Source organism: Syzygium oleosum, unplaced genomic scaffold (assembly GCF_021117445.2).
Source record: "Syzygium oleosum isolate NSW1041296 unplaced genomic scaffold, Sole_v2.1 Sole_v2.03, whole genome shotgun sequence".
NCBI lineage: Eukaryota > Viridiplantae > Streptophyta > Magnoliopsida > Myrtales > Myrtaceae > Syzygium > Syzygium oleosum.
The window spans coordinates 20,157,899-20,173,233 of NW_026607487.1; the positions used below are offsets into that span (position 1 = coordinate 20,157,899).

At 42.2% G+C, this 15,335-nt stretch overlaps 4 protein-coding genes across 4 annotated transcripts; 1 reads left to right on the forward strand and 3 right to left on the reverse strand.

Moving 5' to 3' along the window:
• Positions 1 to 227: 227 nt before the first annotated feature.
• Positions 228 to 1,829, forward strand: LOC115683923 (protein OCTOPUS-like). The gene has a single exon (XM_030608586.2). The coding sequence runs from the start codon at positions 228 to 230 to the stop codon at positions 1,827 to 1,829; it is 1,602 nt and encodes a 533-aa protein (XP_030464446.1).
• Positions 1,830 to 4,076: 2,247 nt separating this feature from the next.
• On the reverse strand, positions 4,077 to 5,112 carry LOC115683925 (uncharacterized). Its single transcript, XM_030608587.2, has 2 exons — positions 4,902 to 5,112; positions 4,077 to 4,704 (listed from the first exon to the last, which is right to left on the reverse strand). The coding sequence occupies exons 1-2, from the start codon at positions 4,933 to 4,935 to the stop codon at positions 4,250 to 4,252; spliced, it is 489 nt and encodes a 162-aa protein (XP_030464447.2). The 5' UTR covers positions 4,936 to 5,112; the 3' UTR covers positions 4,077 to 4,249.
• A 1,743-nt stretch (positions 5,113 to 6,855) lies between these two features.
• Positions 6,856 to 11,731, reverse strand: LOC115683922 (uncharacterized). Its single transcript, XM_030608585.2, has 9 exons — positions 11,377 to 11,731; positions 10,945 to 11,149; positions 10,509 to 10,599; positions 9,859 to 10,004; positions 9,155 to 9,398; positions 8,854 to 8,958; positions 8,581 to 8,763; positions 8,092 to 8,293; positions 6,856 to 7,630 (listed from the first exon to the last, which is right to left on the reverse strand). Exons 1-9 carry the CDS (start codon positions 11,543 to 11,545, stop codon positions 7,146 to 7,148), a joined length of 1,830 nt encoding a protein of 609 aa, XP_030464445.2. The 5' UTR covers positions 11,546 to 11,731; the 3' UTR covers positions 6,856 to 7,145.
• Positions 11,732 to 12,414: 683 nt separating this feature from the next.
• LOC115683771 (sugar transport protein 6-like) lies at positions 12,415 to 15,027 on the reverse strand. Its single transcript, XM_030608379.2, has 4 exons — positions 14,791 to 15,027; positions 14,298 to 14,617; positions 13,200 to 13,826; positions 12,415 to 12,994 (listed from the first exon to the last, which is right to left on the reverse strand). The coding sequence occupies exons 1-4, from the start codon at positions 14,921 to 14,923 to the stop codon at positions 12,554 to 12,556; spliced, it is 1,521 nt and encodes a 506-aa protein (XP_030464239.2). The 5' UTR covers positions 14,924 to 15,027; the 3' UTR covers positions 12,415 to 12,553.
• Positions 15,028 to 15,335: the final 308 nt, after the last annotated feature.

The window sequence follows — 15,335 nt, forward strand, 5'->3', positions numbered from 1 at the left end:
TCATTGCTAAAAATAAAATCAATTTTTAGCAATAATTTGAGAGTTAGAGGGGGTTTATATTGGGTTTTTCCGTTTCAATTTAATTTTTTTAATTGATTTTTCTTAGGGCGGGGATCAACGTCAACTGCCACAGCTTTCCCACCCGAGCCTGTCTCCCAGTGTCACTTGCACTTCGCTGCTGCTCCTCTCTCCCCTCACACGCTCACTCGCTCTTCGCTCAAATCGCCATGCAAACGCTATCGCCTCCATCACCGTCAACGACCCTCTATTCCCGCCACCGTCCTTCCCCGTGCCGCCACCGCCGTACGGCCAGGTCGGCCGCCGGCCTCTGCGCCTCGTGCCTCCGGGAGCGCCTCGCCGGCTTCGACACCGCCAGCTGCCGCGGCAACTCCAATCGTTCGATCCCTCGCTCTGTAGCCGACAATCTGCACCGCAGCATATCTCACCGGGAGTTCGGTCGCGGCGCCGCCGCGGGCAGCTCGGCCGAACCGCGGCGTAGATCGTGCGAAGTGGTCGCCGGGACCAGCCTGATCGGCCTCTTCAATCTAGACGATGGACCGAGCGGTCGGCATGGGAGTTCTGGGTTCGGGGAAGTGAACGAAGAAATAGAGATTCGGATCTGCGATAGCGATGTTGAGCAGAACGAGGAGGTCGATAGTGGAGGAGTCCGCGATGAATTCGAAGGAGGAGCTGAGTTAAGGACGGTGAGGGAGTTCATAGATCTCGAGTGGGAGAGGAAGAAGCGCAGGGACAATAATTTGAGAGGGTTTTGGGGGGTCGCTGCGGTTTTGACCGGCAAATTGAGGAAATGGAGAAGGAAGGAGAAGATAGCGAATGCAGGTCCAGTAGGACTTGTCAATGGCAGCAATGTGGCAATTGGAGAGGAAGGTGTAGATAAGGATAAGGTCAATCTGGGGGGATTAGGAGAATTGAGAACTGAGGTTGGAGAATGTGGAATTGGGAGGAGATCTTTTGATTCGAAACGGGTTAATGGTTGTAAGATTTCTTACGATGTGCCTAGGGCTTCTCTGGATGGCCATATGATTGGTAGGAGTTCCATGTATCAGCATCTGAATCCAGTGGTTTCTGCAGTTAATGATGTGCAGTTGGTTGATGATCAACATGAGGATGGGGTGTCGGTTGAGGAGAAGTCGAGCTGTGTAGATGAGAATGGCAAGAGTCCAGGTGGGTGTCTCCAGACTAAGTATTACTACAAGGAGCCACCGGCATTGCAAAGGCGAAGGAGGAGCTTCGAAAGATCGAATTCACACAAGAGGGCCAATCCTGAATTTGATGTCGATGAGGTGAAGCTGTTGCCGAGGTTGAAACCGTCGCCCACTGCAACAGAATTGTTCTATGGCACAAAATTGCTGATCACCGAGCAAGAGTTAATGGATTGGAGGCTTAAGTCAGTCAAACAAGATGATCTGGCAACGCTTGACTCCGCTTTTCAGAATGCTGCTCCTTTTGCTGGCAGGCAGGACCAAAAACGGTGCAAGAAATTGCAGTTGCTGGGTTGGCGGAAGGCCTGGAATACGTGGAGTTTGATGCACTCTAGAGGCGAGAGAACGGATGTCGATAGAGGGATCAGTTGCATTGCTGGAGAGTTGGATAACAAGTTGGTGGTTACTGAGTCTCGGCAAGAGCAGAATGATGTTGCCAAAGAAGATGAACCAATTGGTAATATTAGCCAGAGGCTTAAGCTGAGAAATAGTGTTACTGCTAGGAGCAAGAGTGCACAATCATATGGGCATAACATCGACAATGGCCTGCAACCCGTCTATCTTGCTCCGTTGAGGACTTCTAGAAGTAAATCAGAAAGGATGTAGGCTGTCTGCCGGCCTATGGAGCTGTCACCAGTTACTGTAACAGTGTCAAACTGCACTTTTTCTCAAACATGTAAAGCTTGAGTTGATTATATGCAGTTGATTGTCTCTCTTGTTCTCTGGAATTCATTGTCTCAAAGAGAAAAAATCAATGTTTAGTACAAATCTCATAGTTCGTTTGCTGATGAAGCATTAGCTACAGCATTGTCCTTTTGCTGAGAACAGGATTTAACAGTTGCTGATAATCACTACCAGTTGAAAACAACCGTCTGGTTCGATATTGTGGTTTGCACCAGTGGTCCGAGCTTTTCTGGCCTCCAGGGCACTTGACATGAATGCTTTCTAATAGTTTGTTGAATTTGTTATATCGCATAAATGTAATGTCGGTTATCGAACTTCTCGCTGAACCAAATATTCTCAGGACAGAAAATCCAATTGGCTGATTTCGAAACAGCTGAGATGAAGTATTATGCCTCTGAATTTTGTGATCCTTGCAGAGCCATCAAGCATAGAACATTTCACATATAATATTTTTTACTTTATTTTGCTTGTGTTGTGACTCTTTGCATGATGTGCAGACTTTGGAGAACTGTTTCTATAGTTTACATATATTCTTGCTTCAGACACTGCAATCGAACATTACCTATCTACTGTTTGTTTCAGCTACCTATGTACTAAATAGTACTCGCGCTTGGACTCCCATTGAACCAGTTGCTGCTGCTGAGGGTGAGAAACTTCTGTACTCATATTTGTTGAAGATAGAGTCGATTTGGCTCTACGGCAATGGTCATTTTTGTTAGGTGGCTTTCAGCCATATATCGCTGACCTCAGCTTAGTACGTGAAATTATGCTATTAGAGGTAAATTCTGCCCCAAGCAATACTCTTCTTACTAAGAAAAAAATCTGGAGTGAGACAATATGTGATGACAGGGTAAAATAAGGCAGTATAAGGTCCTTATTATGTTAGAAGATGAAGGCCAAAAAAGCTAATATAGCTAAACAAGTTATTGTGCCTTCTTTGTTATCAGGGACGAATTTATTGCATCACTTTACTGAAAATTTTAGCTTGCTGACAAGGAGGCAGCTGCTTGCCTTCAGTGCATATTGTGCTTTTTTCCTAATTCTATCTTTTGAATTATGTATCGGTTTAGTCTTGTCATATAACCGATGGCCTATTTCTTCCCAAGAGCAAAATTCCAGAATGGAGCTCCTTGTTCTCTCTTTAATTATTATGTATTAGGGAAATAATCCATTTGATTGAGTGGGAATATTGTTATATTGTGAATCGAAGGAAAGTGGGATTGGGCTAGGGCCCAACTTGTAATTGCATTTTCTTTTGGTAATACACAATTAATCAGTTCAGGTTGAATATGAACATGCATTCAATTATATGTAAGCTAAGTTGTTAAAAGATTAAATATAGCAATCAAAGCTTAGCAAAACTAGTTTGTAAGAGAATAGTTTTGTGCTATGCTTTCCAGAAAATAGTTCCTCCTCAAGAAAAATTTGAACGGTACCAGATGGGTTGTGTGAGGCTTTGGTAGGCGCAGTTGCCCAAAGGACATGAGGTTGTTAAGGAAGTTAACAGTGCTGTTTTTCTACTTAAGGTGCTTGACGAAAAGGACCGTGATCGCATGCTAGGTACCTATAATAAGGTTCAAAAGTGGGTGGAGGGCACGAGAAAAGGGACACAATCGCACTTTGATGAAGTACATTAAGTCCTACTGAAAGCAAAGACGAGATTACAAATGCAGCGTTTGGCAGGAGCAAACACCGAGGCTGAATCAAGAGGAAAATCGACTTCGAAAAAGTGGAACATTGTTCTCCTACGGAGGTCTCTAGCCCGAGACTGGGGATGTTTTCTTTTATTAAGTGTGCAAGTCTACGCTATAATTGTATAAATCTGCAGGGTTGAAGCTCAACATACTGGCTACTGGCTGAAGCCCATCTTGTAAGCTAGTCATGTTTCAAAATAAGAGGTAGAAAAGGTCAACCAAAAGACAGCGAGTCGATCGAGATATCAACTCAGGCTCAAGACGATCTCTGGGAGCTGCATGCTGAAGGGTCTCCGCTCTCCCGTAATGGGTCAGAAGGAGACTCGCTTCTGTGGATGTTCACTGATTCACTATTGCCTCCTCAGGGTTCACTAGTCTCTTTTTATTTGTTTAATTTTACGAAAGCTTCCTCAATCCTCTCCCAGGATCCGACATGCAGTCGGCAAGGCTGTAGCCCGATAAATCAGGATCCAAATGACACCGACGAAATTTTATTGAGAGCGAGGGGTTTCAAACAAAGCGAAAAATGTGAAAAGCCAGATAAGAGGCCAACCACATTGTGCTCAAACTTTGTCAGCAAATTCAACACTCCCAATTTGCTCATATAGTGCCTTTTTACTTCATAACATGTTCTGAAATACTCCTAGTTCACTCAATATCGTACCCTTTTTCTTGCAGGTCCGCAATAACCTCATTCCTCATCCGAAGCCACAGCTTCTGAGCTTCTTGCTCGAACTTCTTGTTCTGCAACTCCTTCTGGTAGTTGTAAGCATCTTTATCGGTTTCAACAACCCCCTTGGGCCCGATGGTTGTGCCGATCATGCCCCCCTTGGCAATGAACTCTTCCATGGCTTCTTTGTCGCCCGGGTACGGAAACTGCCGCCGCTCGTACAAGTGCGCGAGCTCTTTCTCTTCCTTTGGCCGAGGCTTCAGCGTCCACCACCCTAGGGGCGAGGTTTCGTTGTAGAGCCACGCGGCGCCCATGAGAGAGGATGTGGCTAGCAACCCCTTGCCTATCTGCTTCCAGAAGTAGCGGTCTTCTTTGCCCATTCCTATTTTGCTCAGCACCTTCTCGGCATCGAGATATTTGATGTACTGAAGCCCTGGACAATCAATCGTATGGTCACGTCGGAAAGCAAGAAGTTTGTAAATATCGATTGTCCAAACAAAATAGACTCATTCGAGCATTTCCTCGAACATCTATGGGGCGCGTGGTGTGCGCGCGGAAGGAAGACGCTCAAATCAGACCGGAATCTGCTCTGAATCTCGCGATAAAGGAATCGAATTTTTGTGAGCTCACCTGTTTTGGCTTCATGGAACCGTTTACGAACCATTTCCAGGAGCGCAGCTTATTAGAGTCTTCAACGGAGCTCGGTTGTGCTGGAATGGCTTGCTCCTACGACGAGGCGGGAGAGAGAGAGGAGGGAGGGAGAGATAAACAAGTGAAGATGGTGGGAAATTGCAGAGTATCGGTCTTTTGATGGCCCAGTTGGCATGTCCATCGGCATTGCGGCAGCGCAAAAATGAATCCAACAAGTGTTTTTCATTAGGAATGAATACCAATGAGTGTTTTTCATTAGGAATGAATACCAATGAGAAAAATAAATGCAATCGACAAAATTTTATTTCTGAATGAAATGTTTTAGAATGCACAAAATTTATATTTCATGAATAGAAAAGAATGAAACGTTTTGAATGCAAAAATTTCTATTCCCAATTTTTTACATTCAAATCTATATCTTTTATTTAACTATAAGTACAAGTTATAGTGAAAAAACCAATAAGCATGATTTATTGGTTTGTCTAATCCTTTTAGGGGTTTAAAACCCCTTTTAATCCCTAAACTAAGGAATCTTCAAAAATACCATTTAGCACCTCAAAAATTTAAATTTCACTCAAAGTGAGTGGCTCAAATATCTAAGCCATTATGTGAATTTTTTATATTTTTTGGGGTAAAATTTATTCAAATTTTTACTTTCCCTAAATCTGTTTCTTTTATTTTTCGAAAATTTTTATGGAATTTTTAATTTTTCAATTTCAAAATTTTGCAAATATTTAAGGGTTTTCTGAGTTTTTCTGATTTTTATGGATTTTCTGAGAATTTTTCTGATTTATATGAATTTTCGGAATTTTTTAATTTTCTAATTTTTATGGGATTTTTCTGAAATTTTTCTAATTTTTATGAATTTTTGAAATTTTTTAATTTATTCTAAGCTATATGTGAATTTTTATTTTTGTTTTTTTTGGGAAAAGTTTATTAAAACTTTTTACTTTCCCAAATTTGTCTCTTTTTATTTTCCGTAAAGCTTTTTATGAATTTTTTAATTTTTTCAATTTTGGAATTTTGCAAATTTTTATGGGTTTTCCGAGTTTTTCTAATTTTTATGGATTTTCTGAGAATTTTCTGATTTTTATGAATTTTGGAATTTTTAATTTTTTATAATTTAATTAATTTTTTATTATTTCCGTGAGAATGGGACCTAGGATCGGTGCTTTGAGGCTAGTTTGCGGATGACGGAGGATGGAGGAGGGTCGAGTCCTCACCGGCCACAAGCCAAAGGAAGACAAAGGGAAAAAAAAAAAAAAAAGAAGAAAAAGTTTAAAAATTAATATAAAAAATTCACAAATTTATTAAAAAATTAAAATTTTTAATAAATTGCATTTTATCGATTTATATCTTCTTTTTTCTTTGTTGGTTGTCTTTGGTCGTAAGATGGATAGGCCGCTACAAGTAAGGTTCATCTTAATATCTTAGGCGCCTAAATTGGTCGGCGGGCGCCTAAATTGGCCAAAGGAAGGGAAAAAAAGAATTTTTTAAAATTAATAAAAAATTCACAAATTTATTAAAAATTATAAAAGAATTGTTCACGTCATTATTGATCGTGCCACTTAGGATTGGATTGGTAATAATTCCAATTCAAATATTTATGTCAATGTGAAAAACTTAAATTCAATTCAAAGATTTATAACTTAATGATATTAATACAATATGTTTAAAACTTTTTTTGGTACATTTCCCTACCAATTTCGACTTAAAAAGAATCGTGTCAAAATCGAGTTTAAGTTTCTCTCGATAAGTTCGTGTCGTCTCCTCGTGTCATCTTCATATCTAGAATTATTAAACCTACGGCAACATAAACTCGGGCTTTGTCAAAGTCTGGTCCCTTTGTTAGCATTTCCTCACCGGACCATGTGATGTTATGGCCTGTAAAGATTGCAAGTTCACGTCGTAGTCAAGTAGAGTGAATCTAACATTTACAGCAACCATACTGCATTAACTGCTGCTTATCATTATTCATGCCAATGTTACAATCATTCAACATAAGGAATTCGCAGTTCTGGAAAAAGAGCATACAAATTATACAATTCCCCTTTCCGCTTTGACGCTTCCTGAATTTCAACAGGAATTTAGGGGGCATTGGATCTGAAGCAATTATTCATGCAAGTGCGCACTAGTATCTAGTTCAGAGGGCATTTTTCGACCGGACCAGCTACTTCTCCCCCGGTCATTAACTTCCGCATTGCTCGTCGGATTGCCACGTCATCAGTCTTCTTTCTTGCATTTCAATCCGAAACCCAAGGGGAACAAAGGATCATAAGAGTTAGCTTTAGCATCCATGGGCAGTTGTTCAGTCGTTCTAAACCATGAGACAGGCAATTGACCTTCGAAATCATAGTTGCCGAAGACCACGTCTGTGATGCCCGTACCCTCGGTTCCAGGTAACCAGGCGGCGACAAGAGCATCTATCTTCTCCAAGACCTGCGGTTCTATGACCAGGGGTCTTCCAGAGATGACAAGTACGAGGGTAGGTATTCTCTCGGCGACTGACTTTATCACATCCATCCCATTGAATGGGATCACAAGTTCAGCGTTATCGCCAAGATTTTCTGCATAAGGAACTTCACCAACAGCAACAATAGCGAAACTGAAATCATGACTTGCTAATGTGGAAGGAGATGGATTTTGCTCGTAAATCACTTCTGTATTGACTCCAACTGCTTCCTTGATTGCATCTAAGATAGTCGTGCCTACAAAAAGAAAATGTTTCATGTTCACCAGTAATAATTGTAACATCACTTTGAATGAAGGCATTATGAACAATAGATGTCTGAAATACAGTTGGCAGGTTCAAAATTTTTAGGACACAGCTCTACACAATTAGTGATTTATATCTTCCTCATGCTTCTCAAGCATAAAGCTAAAAGTGGATTCAATATACAGCTAGGACCTAAAGAGAGCCAAAATAGCATATCGTATCACTAAAACCTAAAGAGAGCTCAACATTGTGAAGAAAAGAAAGCTTGAATGCAGTAAAGATACTGAAGAGTATCACGAGTTCTGTTCTCATACACAAGTCTGTTGATATTTAGAGACTATATGTACTCCTGTTTCCATGTATCATGCATCCCATTTCACCCAATGCCAAAGTAAATCTCTTTCACTCAAAGCAAATATGGAGTGCAATTTTAATAAAGGTAAGGATGCATACCGATTGTGATCCTGCCACTGCTTCCATGCCAAGTGGCGGTCCACCCTCCGCATTGATAACCTAAATCATCAGCATGGCTTCCCGCAACAAGAATTTTCTTGGCATTTTTATCTAATGGGAGAAAGGGTTTCTTAGGATCCTTCCCATTCTTTAACAATACCAATGACTTTCTAACTGCTTCACGCGCTAATTCTCTATGCGACTGCCAAAAGACGATTAAGGTTAGACTGTTTGTCCAGGCCAAAGTAACATATCCTTATTAATACATCCAGGCTGAACAGTTTTTAATATATCATCGGAAATCTTAAAAAGCAAAAGGATCCATTTTGAGGAAGTGTCCTAGAATTTCATTTAATATGCAGCTGTTGTAAAGTATGTGAACTATACTAAAGTGCCCAAAACTTGGCCTTGATGAGACAGTTGAACACATCTCCATATTTCGTGACAGCTAAAGTATTTGTCTAACTTGAAAACTCCTCCCAAGTTTACCTTGCAACCAACAATCTGGAGCAATGATCTATCAGAAAAAGGATGCTCAAATAGACCAGATACAAACTTGACTCTCAGTATCCGTTGAACAGCATCATCTATTCTCGACAATGGTACTACCCCTGATTCAGCCAACGCTATCAAATCCTCTGCAAATTGTTCATATCTAAATGGCACCATAATCTGAAAGAAAAAAGGATGTACGAGTTAGCATATAAATCCGGCATTATGGGTCTCACTAAAGAAGTATCATAGTTACTAATCGGTCTTTACCACGTCAATGCCAGCATTAACTGCGAGAGAAATACAATGACGGTAGTTTGAGCCTTTGGGTTGACTAAGTCGGTCAAGTGCTTGCCAGTCTGAAATGACAAAACCCTGCATCAACATTTCCGTTGTGTCAGTTGAGTGACAACATTTATGAATCTCAATGTGGTAAAAGAAAATAGAGGAATTGCCATATTGTTCCAACAGAATCCAGCCACATACAATCTTCCGATTTATTTGTGTTGATTGACAAGCTTAGCCATCAAATTGAAAAAATTTCAGTAGATGATTTACAGGAATTGCTCACCTTAAAACCTAACTTATTTTTCAAAACCTCCGTCAGGAGAAAATGGTCAGAATGCAGCCTGCGCCCATTCCAGCTAGAGTAGGATGCCATGACTGTGGAAACACCTTGGGAGATACAATCCAGATAGGGAGCCATATGTATCCTTTCTAGATCATCGTAAGATGTTACAGTGTTCCCCTCATTTACACCTCTTTCAGTTCCTCCATCTCCAACAAAATGCTTGGCACAAGCAATAACATTGTTTCTAGTGTCAAATAAGCAAGAGATGATGACTTTGTTCAGATTTAGAGATATAGTAAGTTTTGAGAGACTAAGAAGTGAGAGAACTAAAGAGCATATTGACAATAATAACTACAGGAAATTATGGCTGGGACGAGAAAAGGTGGTTGAGAGAGAAAAGCACATGAAATATTTAGTGCTTAACACCACTCCTCCACATGCTTAAGAATACACAATAGTTAAAGCGGCATACAGCATACTGGCAGACATACTTCAACTCAGTAAAGTTTAGACGAACGACACCTCATCCCTCAACTTCCACATTTTAAGCAAAATCTTAGAATGCTATCACGAGCCAATCAAAAATGAGGAATTACAAAAAAGCATCTATAAAAGGTCTATATTGCCTTTCCAAACTGATATGACATAGGTAGATCATCATGTAAACTGGAAAGGTTCAGATACCAGATAAGGTCTAGCTTTACCTTCCAGCTACGAAAGGATAGCCCTTTGGGTGCCCTTGGGGTGGCTGGCCCTGCAAACCTGTTATTACAGCAGTCATCTTTCTAACTACATCAGTGTCTTCACTGAAGCTCTCATAAGATCTTCCCCATCTGGGATCTTTCAGCACCTGCCAGAAGCCATTCAACTAAAATTCTCAACAAGCTAGGATTAACAGTGAAAAAAATGATGAGAACAGAAGATTTACGAAAAGAGGAGGTAATCATTATAAAATTGGAACCAAATCAAATAGCTTGAACTTGATGTCATATGTATTTGTGAATTATCGTCAAACAGCTTGACTGTGCAACTGATCCATTCCACTTAAAATGGAACCAAATCTTACCATAGAAATACTGCAACTCGCTCATTTGAATATTAGTAAAATATCCGCATAACAAAGATCTTGGGTTAACATAATTGAGCCATTATGGTAATTGAAAAACAAATTTGCAACATTCCTTTTTTCAATTCATCCACGTGAACTTCAATAGGCTAGAGTAGTGAGCTCTCTAAAAAAATCATCTATGTCATGGTTTTACCCCCTAAACAAGAATTTGTCATCTGGCTGGTGAGCCTTGTTATAGAGAGATGAACGCTAGAGAGTAGAAACAAAGCAGAAGAAATCACTTACGGCCACACATGGAGCAAAAGTATAAGGAATGCCACTTGCTCTGACTTCAAGTGCTGTTGCGACCCCAATCCTCCGAGCCAGCTCTGCATCTCTATCAATTGTTTCAAAAAATTACGTTGTTCAACAACAAAATGATTATGACAAAAAAAAAACAATAACAAAATGATAACGTGGATTCCAGTTGTGACCATAACATATCAATAACCAATTTACCACTGTAAAACGATAGTTTAGTTCCTTTATAACCCATTTTTCTGTCAATGCCCCAGCATATCTACTGTCATTTTGTTCTTTAAACTGCCAGCCCTTCCTCTCCCTTCCATCCATCCCTAAGCAAATCCTTAGAGACTATTGACCGAAAGAGTAGTAACATTGGAGAGGACAGTGAGTCCAAATCTTTACTCTAGGCCTCAGAAAGAAAGTAAATGAAACTGACCTAGTGGCTCCAAGGCCAATGTTGTGAGGGAATATCGTTGCGCCATATATATTATTGTTGCCATGAACTGCATCAATCCCATAAATAAGCGGTATTCCCAGGCGCGACTCCAGTGCCGCCTTTTGGAATTCATCAACCATGTCAGCCCAATCGGAGGACACCGGTTGATCACATGGCCCACTGCCTCCAGCGCTAAGTATACTCCCTGAACCAAATCCTCATCATTCGCTTGAATTTTTAAGCGAAACCGGACCAAAAAACCAACTTTCGACAACAGAAACGCCATGCATCGGTGGATGGTTCAGATTGACCCAGACCCAGGACCACTCTAAGCTCATGAAGTTGGCTAGTTGGCTACAAATGCGCATGCATGCAATGAATAGGGGATTCAAACTGGGCACAGCGAATTAAAGCCAAAAAGAGGAGGTTTACCGATGGCGAAGCCGGAGAGCACGGAGGGAGTGGCGACGCACCTCTCGATTTGGGTCATCTGCCCGACCTTCTCCTTCAGGGTCATCCGAGAGAGCAAGTCGCTGATTCGATCCTCGATGGCCGCGTCGGGGTTCTTGTACACGCACTTCGCTTCCTCAACCGAGCTCATCTTGCAGCTCCAGCAAAACCAACCCGCGAATTCGATCGACCTAGAAACAGAGCTCTGAAACTAACCCGATTGGAGGGACCAAGACCGGCGCGTTTCGCGTGGGAGGATTAGGTCGTGAAGCGAAGTGCAGAAGCAATAATGCACGAAAATGTTGTGACAATGACACTGAGAAAGACATGTTTTTTAAGTAGCGGGAGAAGACGGTAGATGGAACAGAGAGAGAGACCCACAGACAAAGAAAGCGCAGCAGACAAACAATGTGGCTAACTAACGTTCGCGCTGGTAGTTCCAAGTCAAAATCGCGCGTGGCTTTTTAACTCTGGCAGATGCTTTGTGGGAGACTGCTAGTTATGCACGTGTGCTCTGTGTTACGTCCCTTTGCCCTTCGGAATGTCAACGATTCTGTGCGGCAGTATATTCAGGGACTACACACATTGATGATTGAATGGGACGTGCGATCTGCCGCTGCTGCGGTTGTCCGATTTCTGCTGATTGCCACGGTTTTCCGGACAACTTCGGACCCGCGGCGAGAGACCATTTTCGCTCGCTGTTGGCTGTAGGAAAGAACACGTATCCCCTCCATGCCCGAAAGTTAAGGTGCGTTTAGGAATCATTGCACGAATGTGTAAGAGTAGCGACGGTGATTAAGCCGACACCATTGCACGAAATAATGCAAAAACCATTCACGGCACTCCATAGTCTCCTCTCTATCTCGGCGAATGAAGCCTGAGATGATTATGGGACTGCCAATTACAATGCACTGTCTTTTGACGAATAGCGTCAAACTTCATCTTCACCTAGCAATAGCAGTGTCCCACTGAACTTGGTATTCAGTTATCTGAGCTAAATTGTGAACAAAGAGAGTTCGGTTGGAGGGATTATGTCGAGGCCGCATGATTATTCTTCAATCCAAAATGTACAATTGAAGGACTAAAGACTAGGGAACCTGAGCGACCTTGCATTGCTCTCAGAACCAACACTAGAACCTTAACAGACGAGTACATGACTTTAAATCCTAACTTTTTGGTTATCATCTTCGTCGCTGAAGTACCTCTTCCAGAACCAGTGCTTCTTCCATGCCCTCTCGTTCATTTCATCAATGGGTATGCCCTTTGTCTCAGGAAGCATGAAGGTTGCAAAACAGCCCATCACAACGATCCATGCGGAGAAGAAGAAGAAAGTCGCAGATCTCATGGTGCAGAGCATGGTCAGGAACACTTGAGCGATGAGGAAAGTGCAGAGCATGTTCATGCCAACTGCGAAGAAGAAACCGGCATTTCGTGTCTCCAGCGGGAATATCTCGCTGGGGATGAGCCAACCTAAAGGACCCCATGACCACGCAAAGCCGGCGACAAAGAAGCAGACCAAGAAGACCACGAAAAGGGCATACCCTTTTGGAATCTCATTGGTGGATTTCAGGTGTATTGCGAGTGTGGCGCCCATGGTACACTGTAAGCAACCGAAAAAGAAAAGATCATGCTCATCATGCCAAACACAAACTTAAGGAACTACATGCCATAGATAAGGAAGCAATGATCTCAAATAGTGGAAACTGACAAATGATGTTTCTATTTTGTAACTCAAACGAGTTAGCGAGGTGATGAGATGAAATTTTGAAATCTAAATCTAACTGTTCTGGACGGCCTGAACTGACCTGGGCAACAAGCATCTGAATAGCTGCCTCGATGAGCAATACCTTTCTCCCACATCTATCCACAGTAAAAATTGCGACCAAGGTGGACACCACATTTACAAGACCCGTGACCACAGCAGATAGAAGCGAGGCATCACTGCCAAAACCCATGGTTTGGAACAGAACTGGAGCATAAAACATGATCACATTGATACCAGTGAATTGCTGGAAGATTTGGAGGATGGTTCCACAAATCAATTGAGGCCTACTCGAGCGATTCATGAGACTTTGGAATGAGCTGTCCACCTTTTTGGCCATCTCCGTGGCGTGCAAGATTTCTTCATATTCTGTGTCAACGTTATCCGTCCCCCGAATTTTCTTAAGTGCCCGAATTCCTTCATCTAACTTCCCACGCTCTATAAGGCTAGTTGGAGTTTCCACTATAGTGAGGGAGCCAATCAAAAGAGCAGCGGCAGGAACCGCTGCTCCGCCTAGCGATACCCGCCATCCGTTGGGATGCAACCGAGACGTTCCATAGTTGATGACATTGGCGATCAAAATCCCGACAGTGATCAGTAGCTGAAAACATATATTGAGGCCTCCTCGGTAGTTGGCAGGAGCGATTTCTGATATAAACAGTGGTACTGCCTGTATGTTCAACAGGACTGGAGGCATTATTGTTGGTTGTGAAATCTCAAAAAAATAATGTCAAAATGGGTCACAAGGATTCCATCATGGAGAAGCTTTGTACAATGTGTTAAAAGAAAATTCCTCAAAGGCACTTGGAAAATGTAGGGAGCATAGCTGGTACTATCAGACCATTTAACAGAAAAGATCATAGCAAAGTAATATCCTAAATACGTTTTTAATCAAGTTAGACTAGAGAAACCCAGCTTTAGAATTCAGTGTATCGCACAAATTCATTCTTGAGAAATTTTGCATAGATTCGAGTTAACGAACTCAATCGAATTCGACGACGGACTCGTGGAGAAACGTGGATGGACTCCTATTATGCATACTACTGTGTATATGAGAATCATGATCTTCATGTCCCCAGTTTGGTCAACTTAATTAAATCTCTTTTGTTTTCATCTAACAAATGAGGAGATATTCATTCACCTGGTTGCCAAATCCCACTCCTGCACCTAGTAACAGCCTCCCAATGATCAGCATGGCCAAGTCCCTAGCAGCAGCATTTATAATGGCGCCGACCAGGAAGAAAACGGAAGCAGTCCGCATTGTTGGCCTCCGGCCCAACTTTTTGCAAAACATCGAAGCAATCAAGCTAGCCACAATGGCCGCCAGGTACAGCGACGACGTGAAGAGCTGAAGATACTGGTCGTTGAACTTGCAATAGTTGTTCTCCTTGGCGCGGTGCTTCTTCACATAAACGCCCGGAAAGAACTTGATCAGAAAATCGTCCATGGAAGTTACTCCCCCTGCAACCACCACAGCAGCAAAAGTCAGGTCGTTCCTGACACAATCTGACGCGTTTACAGAAAACAATATCTTGAAATGGCACGGATCGACGTGACTAGGTAAACTTGAATTGGCAATGTAAACACGGGTCAGACAGGCCTAACAAAAGTCGAACTGATCGCATTAACTCTACCTGAAATGCCAATGTCGTAGCCGAACATGAGACCACCAAACGCAGCGATTATGCTGCAGATCAAGACCTGGCCCGTGAGCTTGCCCCCGTCGACCGAGCCGCCGCCGGAACCGACCACCGCCATGGCAGGCATTTTCTCAGCAACCCCACTTCACTAGCAATCGTCTCTAAAACAAACTTCGCTCGTTTGTTATCACTGGCGTCGCTGATAGGCAGAAATCCCTGCTTGGCATGGAGGCAATAAATACTTGGACGGAGACCAATGACAGGCTTACACGCAGAGAAATCAGTTTCAGGATTTTCGGGATCATCTGAAACGTGATGAAATGAATCATATCTGGATAGGATTGCTTGTCGAAAACTCGGGCTCGGATGCGGTGACTCGACGAGATCCTGAAATCACTCGCTTCTTAGCTGATATTCATCTGCTGTTTGACCTTTCTTCCCCGTTTCTCTGCAACTGATATTTTCGCGCTCTGCTAAACTGTGACCGTGCGCATTTGATGAAAGTTGACAGATTTTAGGAAATTTTTTGTTTTGTTGAT

Bases quoted from the DNA above. Each gene is read 5' to 3' on its own strand.
- LOC115683771 (XM_030608379.2), bottom strand. From the start codon at position 14,923: ATGCCTGCCATGGCGGTGGTCGGTTCCGGCGGCGGCTCGGTCGACGGG. The intron at 14,618-14,790 runs GTAGAGTTAATG...TGGTGGTTGCAG, and splicing joins CTACGACATTGGCATTTCAG to GGGGAGTAACTTCCATGGAC. The intron at 13,827-14,297 runs GTGAATGAATAT...TTGAACATACAG, and splicing joins GAGTGGGATTTGGCAACCAG to GCAGTACCACTGTTTATATC.
- LOC115683925 (XM_030608587.2), bottom strand. From the start codon at position 4,935: ATGGTTCGTAAACGGTTCCATGAAGCCAAAACAG. The intron at 4,705-4,901 runs GTGAGCTCACAA...TTGATTGTCCAG, and splicing joins GTTCCATGAAGCCAAAACAG to GGCTTCAGTACATCAAATAT.
- LOC115683922 (XM_030608585.2), bottom strand. From the start codon at position 11,545: ATGAGCTCGGTTGAGGAAGCGAAGTGCGTGTACAAGAACCCCGACGCG. The intron at 8,294-8,580 runs GTAAACTTGGGA...GTCTTTTGGCAG, and splicing joins TCCAGATTGTTGGTTGCAAG to TCGCATAGAGAATTAGCGCG. The intron at 7,631-8,091 runs GTATGCATCCTT...TTCTTTTTGTAG, and splicing joins CAGTGGCAGGATCACAATCG to GCACGACTATCTTAGATGCA.
- LOC115683923 (XM_030608586.2), top strand. From the start codon at position 228: ATGCAAACGCTATCGCCTCCATCACCGTCAACGACCCTCTATTCCCGC.